Source organism: Chlamydotis macqueenii, chromosome Z, assembly GCF_036417535.1.
Source record: "Chlamydotis macqueenii isolate bChlMac1 chromosome Z, bChlMac1.mat, whole genome shotgun sequence".
NCBI lineage: Eukaryota > Metazoa > Chordata > Aves > Otidiformes > Otididae > Chlamydotis > Chlamydotis macqueenii.
In genome coordinates, this window is record NC_141593.1 from 21,755,993 (window position 1) to 21,777,298 (window position 21,306).

The 21,306-nt window shown below is 37.3% G+C and overlaps 1 protein-coding gene across 3 annotated transcripts in view; it reads right to left on the bottom strand.

Moving 5' to 3' along the window:
• The window catches only part of ADAMTS6 (ADAM metallopeptidase with thrombospondin type 1 motif 6), a 151,987-nt gene that overhangs the window by 56,931 nt on the left and 73,750 nt on the right, over positions 1-21,306 (bottom strand). For all 3 annotated transcript variants that reach the window (XM_086770429.1, XM_086770428.1, XM_086770426.1), the window contains 2 exons: positions 13,434-13,575; positions 2,313-2,420 (listed from right to left, as the gene is read on the bottom strand). In XM_086770429.1, coding sequence (XP_086626555.1) covers positions 2,313-2,420; positions 13,434-13,575 — 250 coding nt within the window. The remainder of the gene's footprint in view (positions 1-2,312; positions 2,421-13,433; positions 13,576-21,306) is intronic.

Consider the following 21,306-nt stretch of genomic DNA (forward strand, 5'->3'; position numbering starts at 1 on the left):
TGAGTAAATTTATGGAAAACACTCTAAAAACCTTCAGGCACAGGCAGACATCTACTGTGGAAAATTTCAACCCGAAGAGTTAAAAGTTCGGCAACTTTACATAAGCAACTGAAAGAAGGTTTTATAATAGAGTGTTAGGCCATTTTAATTGTAGACATTCCTTCCAACTCTGCCAATAAGATATTAATGCACATTGCATCAAATTTTGCTTTGAGTTAATAGTTACACCAAATTTACATTAGTGTAACTACAAGCAGAAATTGACCCTCCAAATATGATTAAGTACTGTGAGATCTTGCTAGGTCTTTACAGCAGGGAACATAATTTATCATAGATTTGGACACAGCCCAGCAAAACAGGGCCTAATTTGGTTGTGGCCTTTAGGTGTGACAATAGTAATAATAATAATAATAATAATAATAATAATAATAATAATAATAATAATAATAATAATAATAATAATAATAATGTAACCTATTATTTCCTTCTTTGTATGTGGTAAAGAAAATTACATATTTGGAAAGAGCTCGTATTTTCTGGTTTTTTGCTGTCAGGAACTATTAATTTACAGGAATTTTACAGATACAATTCTCTGCTGTTAACTGGCATGAACAATCTACCTTTGTAAAAGAGTACAGATTCTTTCATTTCCCTCTAATATCTAATGATGGAACAAGATACTGGAAAAAGATGTTTTGTAGAGAGCAAACTGACTAAAGCCTCTGGCAGGTGGACACAGCAACAGTGTTTCAAAGCATCTCAACTTGGTCATTGTAGTCTCATGGTTTAAAATAAAATAAATTGAGGTAAATTGCTCCTTGTCATTGACAAGCAGTGGTGGTTCCAAAGTAAACCTAGACTGTTGATTTAAGAGTAGGGCTTCTAACATTTTTCTATTACTCTAATAAAAGGTAACATTTTTGGTAGAATGCAAAGGTCTCTATTTTAATTGGCTAACTCTAAGCACTCTATTTTTTTTTAAACAACCCCTTCATTGAATTTATTTAACATGGTCCAGCAGCATTTCAAAACTCAGCATGGAAAAGCCATCAGAATGATGCTAGTCATGAGCCCTGAATGAAGCCATCAACAAGCATTAATAAACTGTGACAGCTGCCTAAAAGCTTTCATTCTTTTTGTTTAAGCATCAGATTGTAAGTTAAAATGCAGCGTAATCTTTCTTGAAACTAGCCCAGCTAGCATGGCAAAAGTCAGAATGTGAACAGACATCAGTAGTTCTTAGGAAAAAATCCAATCTGGAGCAGTAAATCTTATGGACAGACGCAGCAACTCTCAGACAGATACTGAAAACTGTTTAATATAATAAGCTCTCTTCACTTTGTACAAATCTGCATAAAATATATTATCCCTATATTATACAGAATTCACTTTTTTTCCCAGTACATGTCCTGTAAATCAGTAACTAAAATATCTTCTCTCCTCTTTAAGATCTGTATAGACTTTGCCTTGCAATTGAGAAACACTCTTTAACCATTCTTAATCTAAAACTAAGTTTCAGAGCTTTTTCTGGAACTATGGACATACAGACATCATTTTAAAATCAAATTCACATGTTCAGAGAGATACAACAGCACTAGACCTATCTATTGCAACACTGACTTTCTGCAGTTTTCTGTGAGGTAGAAGAGTTTATCAGACCGCACAGTAAAATCATTTAAAGCTAAACAGTTATCCAAGTGTAATAACACTAAAAGAATATTCAAACTCAAACCAGAAATGTCACTGGGAAGTGTAGACTTTTAGAAAACCCTTTCATTAAGACAGTATTTTTTCTATATGCTTGTATGATTCAGCTTATATCTGAAGGAATAAAGATTTTTTTATTTTCTAACAAAATAACAGAGTTCAGGCTCTAGATCTGTTTTACATTTTGAAAGTCCATGCCAGATCTAGACTTGTAACAGTCCTTTATGGAAGAGTGCTATAAAGTTCAATAAAGATTAACAAAGGAGTTTTCACAAAAACTACTCAAAAATATACAAAGAGTAAGTAGCACAGTTTAGGTTAGGGGTTTTTTTTTTATATCTAGGCTATAGAATTTTATGACAAGAATAAACACTTTATTAAATTTCATATATAAAAATAATCGTAAAATAATTCTGTAGGACACCACCAGTGGATGCAAACATATTCTAAAATAACAAGGTTTTTTTTTTTAACTTTTATAGTTACTCATAATTAACTATATAAATATATAATTATATATAAATAAGTTAAATTTCCTAGTTCTTTCTTCCTGTAGTCTCTAAACAATGCATTGTACCTTCAAACAATAAATTATTTGTACTCACCCCCTTTTCAATGCTCCCTGTTTGGCAAAGAGTACCTTCAGCTGCTGGAATGCTGTTGGTAACACAGCGGTTACTTTTGCTGAGGCACCAGAGCTCTCTACACACTTCCTAGGAAAGAAGGCAGAAGCAAGTTGATCAGAATAAAAGCCTAAAATTGCTTTCAGTCCTCATACACACACATATACAAAAACTTGTTTTGAATAGAGACTATTAAGAACTAGTCTAGAGAGATAAATATATAGATGGTTGTAAAATATTCTGGACCAATTTCAAAGACGCTATATTTTACATAAGAATATTCTGTCAAAAAAATTCTGGAACCATCAGATTGTAGACTACAAGTTGTTTTTTTCTCTATTAGTGCTAATACTGAGCCTAGTATATTTTAGTGCTGCTCTAAGAGCAGTCTTCAGATGCACTATAGTATCTACACTACTGTCATTATCTGCCTCAAAAGTACATGGTAAAAGGACACTTAATTCTGAAATATGAATCAGCAACAATTATTTTTGGTTTTTTTTAGTTAAAATCAAAGTTTCTGAGCTCAGACTACTTGCACTCCTCCTCTGTAGCACTTGTTACTTACTACTAATAGAGCTACTCTAATAGAATACTGCCTTTAGGCTTTTTAGATTTGTGGCTGGTATTTCATAAATTATTTAACCTATCCTATTTCCCGATCTTATCTGTGTTAAACAAACACAGGTTTTCAAACAATCTTTTTTCCTATCACATTTTCTCATTTGGTTTTGCACATTTACTCATTTAAATTAAGCCAGTTCTATTGACATTGAAGATTCATTGTTAACACTATCTAAGGGCTGAAATTCATAATGTGGGCATGATCCAAAGCTGGCTGAACATGGTAAGTCTTCATAGTTGCTTCAGTTACCCCTGGGTTTGGCTAAGTATGCAGAATGAAATCAGAAATGTTTTACTTTCACAGTAAATGACTTACATGATAACTTTTGTTCTATTACTTTGAGATCTGTGCAAGAATTCACAACTTGATTATAGATATTTTCTGGTTTTAAGTATTTTTTAAAATCTGAAAGATACTCAGATCTTTAAAATGATCTTAAGATAGTCATTACTATTTCATTTTACATAACTGCTGCTTGAAATCATATCCTACAAATAATCCTTGTAGAGATTCTATAGCTGAACTTCGGTACAAAGAGCAAAAAGGAAACGACAGTGTGAGCAAACTAAAATTGTTAGGCGTCCCCCACCCCACTCCCAAAGTTCATTGTTTCATTGAGGAAATTAATTAGTATTTTGCACCTAGGTTATCTTTTCTATACACGTTAACAGGACTTAACACTAAAATTGTTAAGTTTACCCTAAGATTCATGCTCCTTGCATTATACTGCATAAACAAATTGATTTATTTATACATTATTCGCTAGCAGCTGCAGTAACAGTCCAACAGTACAAGCTCTTTTTGAATAATGCAAAATTATTTTCCAAGTTTAAAATCAGCTGGTGCCATTCTTACAGGATTGTTATAACACACAGTGTATTCAGTTTCACAATTGGTAGAAGCAAGGCATCTTTTTAAAAATCTACTAAAAACATACCATATTAGAATGGTCTGAAATGATAAGGAACAAGTAATCATGATTTCTAGAGTTTCCATCCTATTTTTTACAATTAGGCCTACTTGGTGGGTTTCGTCCTATTTGGTGGGTGGCCCTAGCAAAACTTAAGTGAATAGTCGAGCCTCTTTTCAAGAGAAATATTGCCACTTGTAAAAGCATACCTGCAGCCAATGTAGGACTATCCTACTTTTTAGATAAGAATTTTTCATTTAAATGCAAGTAGTATAAATATTTACTTAAATCTCTGAATAAAACACTTGCTTTTGCCACTCAGTTGATAAAATTTTCAGATTGAGATACACACAAATAAATATATGCTTTAGAATAGCAAATAGAACAGGAAAAGAGCAGAAGATACATCACAAAGATTCTTGAAAAAATCTAGCTAGATTAAAAATTTCACAGCCATTAGGTGCTAAAATTCAACACTAAACCAAATTCACATCTAAATCAACCATTAATCCAAACTTCAATACAGTTGGGATTTCAAAGTGAAAACCTAAAATTGGTTCCTTTCAGATACAGTATGAGGTGCTCCTGTCATAATCTTGCCTTATTTACTTTTACATTTCATTTACTTGCTCCTTGTGTGAGTAAGATTAGTGTAATTTACTTGCTTATACTTCATGTGTGGTTTACATTGTCAAATCATAATTAAAAGTGTCAGACTGTGTCGATTCTACTTGTGACCTTTTGTTTATTTTTCATCTGATCAAGTTCAAACATTTAAATTAATGCTGTGCTGACTTTGTGAAGTTTGGTTCAATGTTCTGAAAAGTCAAGAATTCAATTGCATTAAGAAATAACAACTTCAACCATTGCAAAAAATCAGATCTGGATAACAGTCTGGAATTGAACACATCTGTATTTCAAGGTGATTTGAATTCAGAATTCTGGTTTGTGCTCCAGAGCTTATGCACAGAATTTCACTTTTGATACGTGCACACAAGTACGCCATCTATATAGTAACATGTAAGTGTAAGTAGTAATTAAAACACGTATTTAATTGCCAGGCATAAATGCGAGTATTTAACAATTTCCTTCTGATAGAATTCTTTCTCTGTACTCAGGCTTCTTTGTGACACTAGACTGAATACAGCACTCCAAAAGTATTTTAGTCATTCATCTGTTTGCAGGACAATTTTAAGTGTGTCAGCTCACCTCCCTGCTCCACAAAACGAGAAAAATATTTTCCTTCTTCCTAAACTACTTTGGTAGATGGAATGAAAAGCACTATATAAAAAATAGATATTACTGATATAGTCTGATTGTCCTTAGTCAGACTTTAATTTCAGCAGGAGTTTGTTTCAGTAAATCCCTAAAGGCAAAATGAAAGTAATGTGAAATTACTATGGGCTCTCTCACACTATTAAGCAAAAACCTCTCCTTAAATCAAAAGGAGTTATGTTTGAGACAGACATTCAACATCCCAAAATCAACAGAATATTTCCTTATGGAAAACTACACGAAACACAGAGCATTTATTAACTAAAATAACACAATGTATCAATTTGTGGAAGCAATTTATATCAAAAACAAGAAATTCAAGTATTTTTGTAATTTTTTTTAAATATGGCCAAACTTATTTAAGAAGTTGTTTATTTTCCCCTGCTGTCTTCCATTTAAAAGAAAGAGTAGAATCTGAAGCACATTCTCCATCACCCTGTACATGAAATGAAAAATAACATTAACAGTCATTTGAAAACAAATAACGTATCTAAAAAGAAGTGGAAAATCCATCTGTGCTGTTATTTCATTAGGTGGAAACGGAATTATACCAGGTACTACTATGCCTATATCTTCTTTATTTTCATCTGACTTTGGAAAGTTAACAGAAAAATTCTGACTAAGGTGCATAAAGCTTTCTGCTCTCCAGCTCAACTGTATACCTGGTACTACCTTAGTTTCACAGACATTGATTTAAGCAATTCCCTTACTACTGCCATCCACATCTGCAACATCTCCATGCAACTGTTTTTAATAAGATAGCCTTAAAAATATATGAAGAACTGCTCTGGAAAGGTCAGGACCAAAATCACTAGTAGAGACAGAATCACTAGTAGAAAGCATACTGCTTTTTTTCCCACACACTAACACGCACACACACATGCACACACACACACAAACCCACCCACACCCACCCACCAACATAAGATGACCCTTTAGGGTAGCCTTTTCTTAATTGGTGGACACAGGATGAAGCTAACATATCTTTTGCCAATATTAAATTTGTGTGAATAATTTACTGAAACTAAGAGAAAGAAGCATAATCTGAAAATTAATCAATGACCTCAAAGTCAGTTTCCAAATACGTGGATTTAATAACTATTAATTTGTAAAGTAAACAATGGAAAGTGTTTTAAAAATCCAGGAAACATAAACTGAAGCTGAGGCCTTTCACAAGATCAAGACAAGATAGATGACAACCTGTAACGGTGTATCTTAGGGCTCCATGACTTCAGTTTGGAATTCGGATGCTTGTATTTGCAGTAAATTAAACAAAGCTGAACCCATCTAGAGAAAAAAAACAGCAAATCAAATTATCTTCCTTTTGCCTAAGTGTTATCAATGATGGAGCCTCTTTCTGTTGTGTCATGCAGAGGTACATACAGGCATTTCAAATTAGGTAACATCTAAGCATCCTATATCATAATAATCATAAATGGTTACAATACAGCACAATGAAAACTCAGTAATATGAGCAAAGATCAATTTCCTGTGCTGTTCTTAATGTTTTTAACACTAATGAAAGCCTCCAACAAAAGTTAGCAGATTGGTCCATAACATTAAAAAAAAAAAAAAGATGGGAAATACATTCACAATGCATATTAAAGTATGATAATTTGGGTGTTTCTTTTTTTAAAATAAAATTTTAAAATGTTAGTTAGGATTTTATGTTACTTCAGCATGTTTAATCTATAATATGCTGCACCTCTTGATGAGCATTTGCTAAAATAAAACATAAAAATAATTAGCTTGAATTGCAACTTACAATTCGTATCTGAAAAACATTAACCTAGAGTATTTTCAGCCTCACTGCTGAAATATTGCTGGCAACGTGATTAGAACCAGAAGACTACAGTTATGGGTGAACTTCAGAAGGTTCAAAGTTTAGTTCAGATAAGCACCCAAAAGTTACCATTTTAGTATTCTACTACTAAATGCTCATTAAGTGGTGCAGCATGTTATGAATCACAACATGCTGAAATAATGTAAAATAGAATCCGAAGCTTAGGTTGTACATTGTATTATGTTACCAGCATTCTTTCCTAAATATTGGGTGCTTATGTGAACCTTATGGAAACTACAGAAGCCCCACAAGGTCAGTCACTTCCAAGTAACATCTTCCCTTTCAAATCCATGCAATCTATCTCATCTTTACTCAAACTACATCCTAGTATCTGGAATGTCATTATTGCTTCTGCTATCATCTAATGCACTCCTGCTCTGATGACTCACTTCCCTTTGCACTTTTAAAACAACTTTCATAAGGTCCAGGCACATTGATGAAATGTCAGTTGGGGGCGGGGGACGGGAAAGAGAGAGGGAGAGAGAAAATGAGAGAAAAACGAGGGAAGAGACAGAGAGAGGAGAGGAGGGGGGAAAGAGGGGGCTGAGAAAGATAAGTGGGAGGAGAAAGAGAAGGGGGGGAGATGGAGAAGAGAGAAGGGGGAGAAAGAGGATAGAGGAGGGAGAAGGTGGGGGGAGACGCAGGGGGAGAGGAGGGAATGTCTCTTGGGTATACACTTCCTAATCTTAAAAAAAAAAAAAAAAAGTAATTAAATTAACTTTAAGAACAAAGCTGAAAGCACTCCAAATGTTCTTAATTATAGCATGATCCTGTAAGTCCTTACACAAGAAAAGCTTGAAACTTAAATCACTCTAAACAGAAAAGGCCTACCCAACAGTGATGAGACATTTTACACTTCACCAGCAAGACCTTATGAAATAAAAAATAATGGAAAGATTTATTAAAATGACAGAATATAATACCAGGAACTTCAATTCCTCTCTTTGTCTACACATACAGTTAACACCAGCTTGTGAGCAACGTAATATAAACCCATCTGACCAAACTACTCACGCTCCAACAAACAGTAAGTATAAAGTAACTTAGCCACAGTACAACATATGAAGCTGGAGGAAAAAAAAGTCACTTTTCAGTGAGTTACTAAGTACTATGTACAGATTCAACTGAATGCACAATCCTAGTTGTAGTATCAATGGGTAAGGGAACTGAAGGGAACTGGAAGTTCTGGTGCAAAGATACACCAGTGGCTTCTCTGCCTTTCCTTCTGAAAAAACAGCTTCCAGCATCTGCTTCCACCTTCCTATAAAAACCCTACCTCAAGCGTAATACCTCTCTATTTAACTGGAATAAATCAGATCAGTGTTTCGTGAAAAAAAAAAAAGTGATAGTTTAATCCACTAATATCAAAGTCTGTATCACCTGACTACAAGGATCAATTGTAATTCAAGCTATTTTGCCGTAGAAGGAATACTGTAGAGACACTGTGTATAGCAATTTGTTAACTCTCCTGGATTTGAATGTTAGCTGACCAATGCTTTTTTATTTGGTCATTACTAATTCAGCTAAACTATTCTGTCTCTGAACTGGCATGTGGGGAACCAGGAAGCACTGAAGGTGTGACAACTGCATATCCTGTATTTCTGTAGTCAACACTTCCCCAGCATCTTTCCATTAACAGTAATGAACTTTTCGGCCACTCTCCATAGCTCATTAAAAACTTCCTAGAGACAACTAACGCAAAGAAGCTACTGAAGGCAGCAGAATAAAGACTCCTTATTCTGAGAGCGTATCTTCATTCTGCCTGGTTACAAGCACTAAGTTCACAGCTTCAACTCTACCCACCCTCAAAAATGTACTCACAAAATGTGAATAAAAACTGGTATTTGAGTTCAACGCTATTTTCATTGGCAAACTAACTGGAGAACTTAATTGCAAACATAAGACCATAACAAAGAAGAGAGCTACCTGTCATCAGCTAAAATACATTACCTGATGTGTTAAACTCTAATGTGAAATACGAAGAGTGGTCTTGCTGATTTTAGTGAAGCCATGTACGCAAAGGAAAGGAGAGTTTGCCCCCTTTCCCCTTTACTCAAAGTATTTACTGAAATAAATGATGGTGGAAAGGCACTATCTCTGAAACCCAAGCTAGCAGCCAACAGCTTCACAGATCATAAAATGCACCACAGCAATATCAACCATATGCATAAAGTATTAACTGCTATTAAAATGTTTGAGGTTTTAGCCTCTATCCTAAAAATGTGGGGACCAGCTCTAAAATAAAGCATTATTTTGAACCACAAAATCCGTAAGTTACAGTCAGGCATATTCCAGGTATTACTTAAACTCATAAAACAGAGAAATTCAAAGTCAAGATTGGAATTCTTTCCTGAGTTAAACCAGAGACAGCCAACTGTTACTAGGCAGATGCTTAAAGGTTAAGGAGGTAAGGAGTCAATGAATATAAAGTTCTTACACTCACCTAAACAAAAGGATTGAAAAAAGTACTGAACTACCAGGGGAACTGGCACACAAACAGAGCAAAGAACTGAGACACACCTGACAATCAGCAGAAGAGAATTCACACTGCATCACACTAGAAGACGTAGCATATCCAGTAGCTACATAAATGAACAGGAACTAGCACTGTTCTTAATAACCTCAAAATCTCCCACTGCAGTGAATCCAGTAAGATACTTGAAAGCATATACTGCCTTTAGGTAAAAGCAATGCGTCATTATATATGGTGAAATTTCCACCAGTACAATTCGGGTCACTGTAAGTCATAAATTTAATGGTCTCCTGAATCTGAAAGTATACCCTAAAACCAAAATATTTTAAGTAGCTTGAGACACTGCCCCTCAATTCTTTATTCAAATTGCCCCTGTATCAGAAATGGTGGAAAGTATAGTATAAAGAACAATGCACCGTGTAACATGAGAAGGATTACTTTCTACTTGCTAACATCTAGGTTCATTTTTTCAGCTCAAAGAGCTAAAGCATCCCTTTGAATTCTAGTCTGACTTAATGTGCTAAACAATACAGGGAAATCTGACCAATGACCACAAGGCTTTTGCTGGAACAGCTCTGCCCATAAATGACTAAACAGTTTAATTAGGTCGAGTTCTTACAATAGTATCAAAACACCTACCAAACAGCTCCTTTTAAGATCAAATTGGCTTCTTATCAGTAAACACACACATTGAAAGAAAGAAACTCGAAAGCCCTTTAGTATTTGACAGGCTAAGAGAGCTGGGGCTGTTCAGCCTGGAGAAGAGGAGGCTCTGGGGAGACCTTATAGCAGCCTTCCAGTACCTCAAGGGGGCCTACAGGAAAGACGGGGAAAAACTCTTCAGTAGGGCCTGTTGTGACAGGACAAGGGGTAATGGGTTCAAAATAGAAAGGGGTAGATTTAGATTAGATATTAGGAAAAAAAATTTTATGATGAGGGTGGTAGAACACTGGCACAGGTTGCCCAGAAAGGTGGTGGATGCCCCATCCCTGGAAACGTTCAAGGCCAGGCTGGATGAGGCTCTGAGCAACCTGATCTAGTCAGGGATGTCCCTGCTCCTTGCAGGGGGGTTGGACTAAATGACCTTTGAAGGTCCCTTCCAACCCAAACCATTCTATGATTCTACTTTCGTTCTGATGCCTTAACTGTTCAAACACTTCTCCATGTATTTAACCTCAAGTTAAAGTTAAGTGAGAAAGGCTTCAGGTACTTAAATGTGCAAAATTTTTTACAGGATTAGAACATGATCTACGATCAAAAACAAGGAACAGTTTAGAATAAACAGACAGAGGGAATGGATGAGGAAATATGGGAGAAAAGGCAATGAACACAGATTAACATTAAAGCTAGATGGCTGAAAAGTAATTTTTCTAAAGGTTAATAAGACATTACAACAGAATTCCAAAGCAGAAGGAACATGAAGATTTTCCAAGCTACATTAAAAACACTAGCTATCTCGACAGCTACATCAGAGCCCAAAAGAGACTTGTAATTTTTTTGGCATTTGATTTGAGAGTTTGATTGTTTGTCTTGTCATGTGTTGCCATCACAAATCAGTGCAGAATATGAGCAACAGAAAAAGACAAGCAATTTTCTCCAAGATTTCCCTTTGGTTTAGAATTTATTTCCTTCTTTGTCACTAAATCTCACGTTGGAAAAGCTGTTCTACCCCTTTTTTTACCAGGCACCTCAAATAAAAAAGGCTAAAAGAAGTGCTAGAAAGAAAACTGTATACAAACTAGGTCCACTGTTAATCACAGATTTTTACTGTGTCTTCTCATCCATAGTCGCACATGTGTTTGTTAGAATAAGATTAATTAACTATTAATGGCATCTTGATGTGAATAGTACATCAAACAGGAATACCCAAAGCACCAAACAGGAATATCCAGAGCACTGGCTGTTTACTTTTGATAATGAAAGAGCTGAGCAGAGTATTTAACTTAGCTTTTTCTGGTATTTAGACCGAGTTCCACTAATCAGTTGTAAAAACCCTTTCATATATGAATAGGTCTTTCTTGTGTGGGTATTTCCCACCTGCTCTACCAGCTCCCAAAGACTTTTTTTTTTTCCCTTCAAAATTATCACTTGAAATTTGTACATTTGTAATCATCATGACCACGTTTTCAGAGCATTGTGGCCATGGTAGGCAATATTTTAAAATGTAGACACCATTTTAAATGGATATCATTTCTTAGTGTGTGTATTACCAGACTTCTACTATAACTTGTTATATTAATATATATGCAGTCTAAATCCTACTATTTAAAAAGAGGGGTCTTTTTTCTGAGACACTTACAAGTTACGCTGACATTGAAGGCGCACTGATGGAACACAATACACTACATCAATTACCAGAGGACACATGAAGACATAATTTCTTTTAACTAATGCCTCAACTAGGTGTCAACCTCTTTTTTTGTAACTATAAGGGAATCCCAACAAAAACTTCTAAAAAAAAAAAAAAGAAAGCAGAAGGCAGAAAGTCAAGATTACCTACATGTCTGAATTACCTCCAATTGTTTCTGCACTAGAAACCTCAGGAAAGAAAAGAAGTGTACTGTGCAGCATGATCATCACAGCAATGTTTACATAGTGTAACAATGTTTGAAAAAATAATATACATGTGGAAAAGCCAGGTTTTGCACATTATTAACTTTCCAGTTTAATTTAAAATGCAGTATATCTCCAAAGGTTGTGCTATAAATCATGGATTAAATACCTGCAGATTTCCTTAGTCTGAAAATAAAAGAGTGTATGTGGCAAGAATTTGTAAGAAAAAAAAAAGGAAAAATAAAAGGTATGACTTAGATGTAGTGACAGAAAATAGGGCCCTGAAAGAACAGCTGTAGGAAGTGAGAACTTAAAGAGGAACAATAAAGGCCAAAAGATGTTTGATGAGGGACCAGGAGTAGAAGACCCAGTGATCTAGTCAGCCAGCCACACAGCTTTCAAATCCTTTGCACAATGACATCTGCCAAAGAGGCATACCAAGAATAATATTGAATTTATCATCCCAGGGATACTAAAAATGGACTTTCTTTGTAGCTAGCCTTTAGAGAAGTAAATAGAGTATAAATTCAATGATTACATTGTTTTACTTGAATAATGTATAAATTAAAATATTATTAAAACGATTTACTTTTAAACCACTAGATAAGTTTTCAAGGTTTATTCAATTTAGTTTCAGCTGATTATTTGATGATAAGCACAGCAGAAGGCAACCTTTTACTACCTAGTCTGGGCTGCAAGATTCTAAGTATTTATAAATTTATTGCATAATGGCCTAAGTGTGCAGGTTTTTGTTTCTACTGTTAAATTATTTACCTTAATTATTGCACACCGGTACTTGTAGCCAAAGTTTTGCTAGTATTTAACACTTCAGTATTCTATTCAGCTATCTAGCTTCAAGTTTCTCTGTTCCCATAACAATAATTCATATTTCCAAAGAGATCCGAACAATATGAAAACAATATATGCAATGTCAGAAAAAAACCCCAAACAAACAAAAAAAAAAAACAACACCAACCCAGACCTGATAAATCAATACAAGTACAAAAGTAACTTCAAAATGTAGGTTAAAATTTAAATGTTAAAGCCAACACAACAGATCTCATGTTTCAAGATTAATACAACATGAATCTGATCTCATTTAACTGAAATCAGGGAAAATTCTGTAGTACACTTTACAAGGAGTAAGATCAAGTGTTCTGGGCTCCTTTTTCCCCTAAAATTAAAGAATGCTTTCCCTAGCTCATTGTTACCCACACATTTTAGTGTACAGTAGACACAAATGACTCAAGCAAAAGATGCAGCATAAGGATTAAAATGTACCCTTTGCTTTCGTATATAATGGCACCAGACACACTATCAGAAATCTGTAACCCACTATTGCATCTAACTAAAGATTTATCTTATGAAGGAATATATACAAATGACTAAGCAGAACACTCAGCATAAGGATTAAGACTTCTTACCCCATATTTACATTGGCGGGATGTTGCTCCATACTGGAAGCGACATTGTTCATCAGCATCATACACCTGACCTGGGGCCACAGCTGGATAAAGAAAGTCACGCTTGGGAGGCTCATTATCAAGGCAAGTACCACGGCCCGAACTGTTCAACATAAAGGACCAAATCAATTAGGAATTCTACTGACTGTAAAGCACAGTAATGATAAAATGTATCTAGTTCTTACTTTTATCAGCACTGGGTGTGAAACAAGTATGACTGCAATAAACAAACAGTAAGATGGTACACCCATAGTAAAAAGAAAAAATAATTAGAGGGAATTAAGCGATTAAAGTAATTTTTCATCATTATTATTATTAACAAAAATGCTTATTTTCAATTGTGAAATAGATTTCATATTATCCTTTTTTAAAGTGTGATAATTTTTGAGCCACACAAGACTGATTTTCATTTTTTTTCCTAAGATTTCTATTTGTTTTCACTGAAGAACATCTACATTTGGTCACAGCATGAAAAATAAACAAATTAAGCAAATAAATTCTGCTTACAATTTTTAATGACCCTTCTGAACCTTCAAACATCTAAGTACAATCTTATAGATATGAGCAGCTCAACTGGTTTATATAAAAGTGAAACACATTTAAATATCAATATGACTAAATATTTATAGGATTAGGATAACATACATGCTTTTCTTCCATTTCAGTGAAAAAAAAAATAGTTATAGTGGTAGAAATTCTGCAAGATCTTCAATTTACCTACACTAGGGCAAGTAAAAACTTTTCTATAGATCCAAGATCTTTCCTACTGTATTACTAATATTAGTCTTTAAAATTTCATGTTAGAACTAAGATCATCATTTTCGAAAACTTTAATATTTTCTTCACTGTTTATTCACTGTTTTGTTTGATGGTTAGTGGTTTTTTTTCTAAAATATGCCCATATCCAACCACAATATTTTAGTGTAGTGGAATGGATAACAAAGGAAGTAAAATCTGTTTAGGAAACTTTGGACTTTGCTAAATATAATTATTCAGTTTTATTTAGTCAGTGTGCATAAAAGAGGACAGATGCTTTTTTACTTTAATTTCACATGTGAATAAGTGAGGATTTTTAAGGAATTCTTATGCCAACACTTTAAATTTTTTTCCTACATTCCTACAAATTTTGCCAGCACTTGTATTTTTTTTCCAAATCTTTTCCATGCATCTTGCCAAAGGAACATAATTTCAAAAGTGAATGTTCTACACTATTTTTTGGAGATCTCCAATTTTCTATACTTTTCATCTGCAAATAAAAAACTGAGCAAAAGGTCTCCTTTAGTGACACATTTTATGTTCTCATTTTAACCCCATTTTATTAAATTATTTGAAATACTACAATAAACCCTGTGGAAAAGCAAAGAAACAAACAACTGCTGATCATTTCAGAAGGTGGTAAATAGCAACTAAGGCAATAACCAGGTAAATACAGAAAAAAAAATACAATATTTGGTTACTAATTCCAATAAATTTTGTGTGATTCACTGGCACACACATCACGTCCCTCCGCCCCTTCAGCTGAAATCTACCTTTAAAATATCAATTGTGTGCTTCTGGCATAAAAAGTAATGTACTTGCCCCTTTATTACGGTTTGAATTATTGCAAGGACGTGTATTTTCTAATAGCAGAAGTTGGGAAACTATCCTACATTCTTTTGAAATATTTCAGTGTCGTATTTTGCGGGTATGAGGAGTACATGTTAATAACTCCAATATGAAAATAACTCAAATACAATCTGATTGTTCTGCATTATCTGGACCAAACGGCAGACAGGAACTTGACTTAAACAAGCAGTGGGAACTTTAGCGTTTGACATCAGCTTGTGCTGGTACTGCAACTTCTCCATAGATTCCAATAGTGCAAAGTTTGGTTTGTAAATTGTGATCCTGTGAACAGTCAGTCAAAGGCATAGCATTAAAAAGCCCTCATTACCTTAAGTGACTCTACCCATAGGCATATGTACCCTTGCATGGACTAGATTACAGAATCAGATCTAAATCTTTTAAGTCATTGAACTTTAATTTACAAGTCTGTATCTACTCTATAAGACACATAATTCCAGAAATGTAAGTGAAAATCCTTGTAGTAAATATAAAAACGTGCCTTTTCTGCTCTAAGGATAGGATTTTCACCATAGTGAAATATTGTTACAGTACTAAAAAGCTACATTACATCACCACCTCTCATACTGAAAATTTGCTTCTCTTTCCTTCTGCTTCAGTTCTATTAATTCTCTCAAGTAGTTGAACAAAACTGACACATTTCACAAACTTAGTGTGAAAACCTGACACTGTATTGTGTCAAAGTATTTTGTGAAAGAAATAGCGCATGTTATAAAACACATTAATAAAACCAGACACTTTCCAATAGTAATGAAAGGTCTCACCAAAACTGTGCAAAGCATGAATACAGGCTGAGGACCATATAACCTTTCCAGATAAGACTCAGGAATTGTGTAATACTCGAGTCTATGTCCTTGCTCTTCTTCCTTTCTCTTTGCTTCACCAAAGCAAAACCCAGACTCTTAAAAAAAAAAAAAACAAAAAAAACCAAACCAACACTGACCTCCTAAATCTAAGGGAATTAACCAAAAGGGTGCAAGAAGAAAAATGGTATCAGAGCACTTTAGAAAGAGTGATCTAATAGATACCATTTTTCAGGCCTACAAAAGTGAAAAAAGCCCTTTGTGTAGATGTAAAAAAGATAACAGGAAGGAAAAGAATGCCCAAGTATCCTCACGTCTGAAATGCGAGAATATTTCTACTCACATTCATTTTTGTCCTTTGAGATTTTATCTTATATAGGAAGCATATAAAAGTAAAAAAAAAAACCTACAGAATATTCTTGCAGACCATTCACATTTTTGAACTGCGAGTGAATAAATTTTTAGTGCCTGCAACAGAAATAAGATGATCTCAAACTCATCCTTACATTCTTATTTACTCCAGAAGATACTACTAGTACTCAAAGACTTTAATTTTCCTAATCTTAGGCTAATATAATGAGATTTTATGTGACATAGTGGGACTGGTTTCAATTATGAAATAGCTAGGCTTGATGCAATTTCATCCCAGTATCTCAGTGTAGTATCTTAAGACATCTTTGTAAAACACTCTACAATATAATTTCTTTGTATTTTAATTTCACAGGATAGCAAAGTAATCTTCTGTTTTGAAGGATATCAAGGATACTAGAGCATTCTCTAAAAGCTTAAGGTCTCACACATGCTATCACTGCTAACTGCTTGATCAAAATAACAGTAATAACGGATTCAATGTTAGAATCTTTACAGACTGAACAATGCAAAACTGAGGATCACCACCTCTGTATGGACATTGCTTTGTAGCCAAGAGAAAAAGTAAAAAACATGATGTAGAATTTCCAAGCTTTATGCTCCTCTTACAGTATCTATTCCCAAATATCTCAGCAACACACGTATATTTAGATAACCAAAGAGGCAGACAAAGAGGGATTCTTGCAAACTCAATGCACAAAAATATATTGCCAGTCCATGATTACAGAAACTGTTTGTTTTTCTTTTTAACTGAGTAGCCTTTTCAGCAAAATATAAGACTTGCAAAGCTTCAGAAATCTACAGTAATTGGGGACATACAATTTTTATTCAATTATCTGTTAGCTACAAAAAAAAAAAAATCCTAGTAAACTGCAAAGAAAAAAAAAAGATAATCCAAGGTCTAGGTCAACAAATAATATCAAATGTAAATTTTCTCCATTGATTTGTAGAGAGAGATACGAAATTTTGATACAACTGAAGTGATTTTACCTTCAAAAACTGGTCGTGGCTTATACTTTTTTGAAAGTTAATTTTGATTGCTGGAGTACCAGACAGCATACAAGGCATAGGTAGACATATCCTGTATTTATCTTGCATATCCAATTGTTATGTCCAAGATTCTCGGGTAGATTATACAATCATAGAATCATAGAACGGTTAGGGTTGGAAGCGACCTTCAAAGGTCATTTAGTCCAACCCCCCTGCAAGGAGCAGGGACATCCCCAACTAGATCAGGTTGCTCAGAGCCTCATCCAGCCTGGCCTTGAACGTTTCCAGGGATGGGACTTCCACCACCTCTTTGGGCAACCTGTTCCAGTGTTCTATAACTCGCATCGTAAAAATTTTTTTCCTAATTTCTAATCTAAATCTACCCCCCTCTATTTTAAAACCATTATTCCTCGTCCTATCGCAACAGGCCCTACTGAACAGCCTCTCCTCATCTTTCTTGTAGCCCCCTTGAGGTACTGGAAGACCACCATCAGGTCTCCCCAGAGCCTCCTCTTCTCCAGGCTGAACAGCCCCAACTCTCTCAGCCTGTCCTCATAAGAGAGGTGCTCCAGCCCTTTTATCATCTTCGTGGCCCTCCTCTGGACCTTCTCCAACTGGTCCATGTCCTTCTTGTGTTGGGGGCTCCAGAACTGGACACAGTACTCCAGGTGGAGTCTCACCAGGGCAGAGTAGAGGGGCAGAATCACCTCCCTTGACCTGCTGGCCACGCTCCTCTTGATGCAGCCCAGGATGCGGTTGGCCTTCTGGGCCACAAGGGCGCATTACCCTCCACCAGCACTCCCAAGTCCTTCTCCTCAGGGCTGCTCTCGATCCATTCCCCGCCCAGCCTGTATTTGTGCCTGGGATTGCCATGACCCAGGTGCAGGACCTTGCACTTGGCCTGGTTGAACTTCATGAGGCTGGCACAGGCCCACCTCTCCAGCCTGTCAAGGTCCCTCTGGATGGCATCCCTTCATTCCAGCATGTCGACGGCACCACACAGCTTGGTGTCATCGGCAAACTTGCTGAGGGTGCGCTCTATCCCACTGTCCATGTCGCCGACAAAGATGTTGAACAGGGCCGCCCAGCACGGACCCCTGAGGGACGCCACTCATGACCGGTCTCCACATGGACATCAAGCCGTTGACTACCACTCTCTGAGTGCAGCCATCCAGCCAACTCCTTATCCACCGAGTGGTCCGTCCATCAAATCCATGTCTCTCTAGAGAGAAGGATGTCGTGCGGGACAGTGTCAAAAGCTTTGCACAAGTCCAGGTAGATGATGTCAGTTGCTCGTCCCTTGTCCACCAATGCCGTCACCCTGTCATAGAAGGCCACCAAATTGGTCAGGCACGATCTGCCCTTGGTGAAGCCATGTTGGCTGTCACCAACCACCTCCTTGCTCTCCATGTGCCTTAGCATGGTTTCCAGGAGAATCTGCTCCATGACCTTGCCAGGCACAGAGGTGAGGCTGACCGGCCTGTAGTTACCTGGGTCTTCCTTGGTCCCCTTTTTAAAAATTGCGGTTATGTTCCCTCTCTTCCAGTCATCGGAGACCTCACCAGACCGCCACAACTTCTCAAATACGATAGCCAGTGGCTTGGCAACTTCATCCGCCAGTTCCCTCAGGACCCGCGGATGGATCTCATCAGGTCCCATGGACTTGTGCACCTTTAGGTTCCTCAGATGATCCTAAATCTGCTCTTCAAGTACAGTGAGCGGTTCTTCATCCTCACAGTCCCTGCTTCCACCTTCTACAGCTTGGGTGGTGGGACAAGAACTCTTGTCAGTGAAGACTGAGGCAAAAAAGTCATTGAGTACCTCAGCCTTCTCCATGTCCTGGGTAACCAGGACACCAGTTCCCTTCCAGAGGGGGCCTACATTTACCCTGGACTTTCTTTTGTCCCCTACGTACCTATAAAAGCTCTTCTTGTTGCATTTTATATCCCTGGCCAGATTCAGTTCTGCCAGGGCTTTGGCCTTCCTCACCCGATCCCTGGCCACTCGCGCAGCCTCTTTTTAGACCTCCCAGGCTACCTGTCTCCGTTTCCACCCTCTATAGGCTTCCTTTTTAACTTTCAGTTGGTCCAGGAGCTCCTTGCTCATCCACGCCGGCCTCCTGGCCTTTTTGCCCGACTTGTTCTTCATCTTGATGCACCTCTGCTGAGCTTGGAGGAGGTGCTCCTTGAATACAGACCAACTTTCCTGGGCCCCTCTTCCCTCCAGGGCCGCCTCCCATGGCACTTTGCCCATCAGGTCCCTGAAGAGGCTGAAGTCTGCCTTCCTGAAGTCTAGGGCAGAGAGCTTGCCATGTATTTTCCTTGCTGCCCCGTGGATCTTGAACTCCACCATGTCATGGTCGCTGCAGCCAAGGCTGTCCTTCAGTTTCACATCCTCCACCAGCCCCTCCCTGTTGGTGAGCACAAGGTCGAGCATGGCACCCCTCCTTGTCGGCTCCTCTATCGCCTGCAGGAGGAAGTTGTCATCCACGCATTCCAGGAACCTCCTGGACTGCCTGTGCCCTGCCGTGTTGTCTCTCCAACAGATGTCAGGGTGGTTGAAGTCCCCCATGAGGACCAGGGCCTGTGACTGTGAGGCTGCTCCTATCTGCCTATAGAGCGCTTCGTCTGCTCTGTCTTCCTGGCCAGGCGGCCTGTAACAGACCCCCACCATAACGTCCCCTGTCCCTCCCCATCCTCTAATCTTGACCCATAAGCTCTCTGTCAGCTCCTCCTCCATCCCCAGGCAGAGCTCCACACACTCCAGCCGGTTGCTGACATAGAGAGTGACATCCCCTCCTCGTCTCCCCTTCCTGTCCTTTCTAAAAAGCCTATACCCCTCCATGTTGACACTCCAGTCGTAGGTGTCATCCCACCACGTCTCCATGATGCCAACGAGGTCGTAGCCCTGCTCGTGTGCAAGCATCTCCAGCTCTTCCTGTTTATTCCCCATGCTGCGTGCATTGGTATAGAGACACTTCAGCTGGGCCCCTGACAAAGCCGACTTGCTGGCTGGAGCGACAGGGGTGCTATTGGATCGCAGTTTAGGTTCATTTGCTCTTATCTGTGATCCTTCCTCAGCTTCTGGACCCTCGGTGCTGGCACTGGCACGATGCTGACAGCAGTGGGCTGAACTGTGCTCCCCTCCCCCAGATTATGTCTGGGCCGAAACATTGGACCATTTTTTATATTGTCTACATGGGCTTGCTTGGGCCAAGGCAGTTTGGCTCCTTCCTGAAGTCAGAAAGGTGTAGTCTCAGATCTAAATCCTGCTGTATGGCAATCCTAGAGAGTCTCCAAGAATTTCCAGTGATAGATCTTACCTCTTCAAATAGTTTAAAGACTCTTGGTTCTTCTCCATTGATCTTCAAAAGATAATTCTGCCTTTGAAAGACAGAGTTGGCCATCTGGCTTCTTCTAGCACCTTCTCCTAGGTGATACTGACAAGATAACTATGATTCCAGAAATCATGAATTACAAAACATGAAAGTAACTGAATAAAGAATTCTAAGCAGAAAGTTCTCCTCTTTACGTCTAGGTATCTCCATGGCTCTATAGATACCCCATATAAATATATACTGCATATAATGAAACTTGTATGTTATATATAAATAACACTTTTCTATATACACACACACACACACACTGTATAGAATCAAGTTTACGCTAATTGGATTTCTGTCACAAACAGTATTTTTAGGCTTGGTTCATTTCTCCTATAAACAGATATTAAGGGTTTCTACTCCTCTCACAGGAATCTCTGTTCTCCGACACTGCTCTCCAACCCTTCAATTCTCAGTGAGTATTTCTGCATTTAATTCCATAAAAGGTTAGTGAAATTTAAAGCCACTGTAAAGCACTTACGAACAATTTAGTTGATAAACTGGATTCAGTCAATCTTTCACTCTAACTTAAAGCTTGACAGACAACAGCTATTATGTGCTAGAAGGAATGTTTTCCCCAGAAAAAAAAAAAATATTTTATTTGGCCATTTCAGAGTCTGTGCTGGCTGGCCACCCTTATTGAGAGTTTTGAAAGATCTATTAGCAA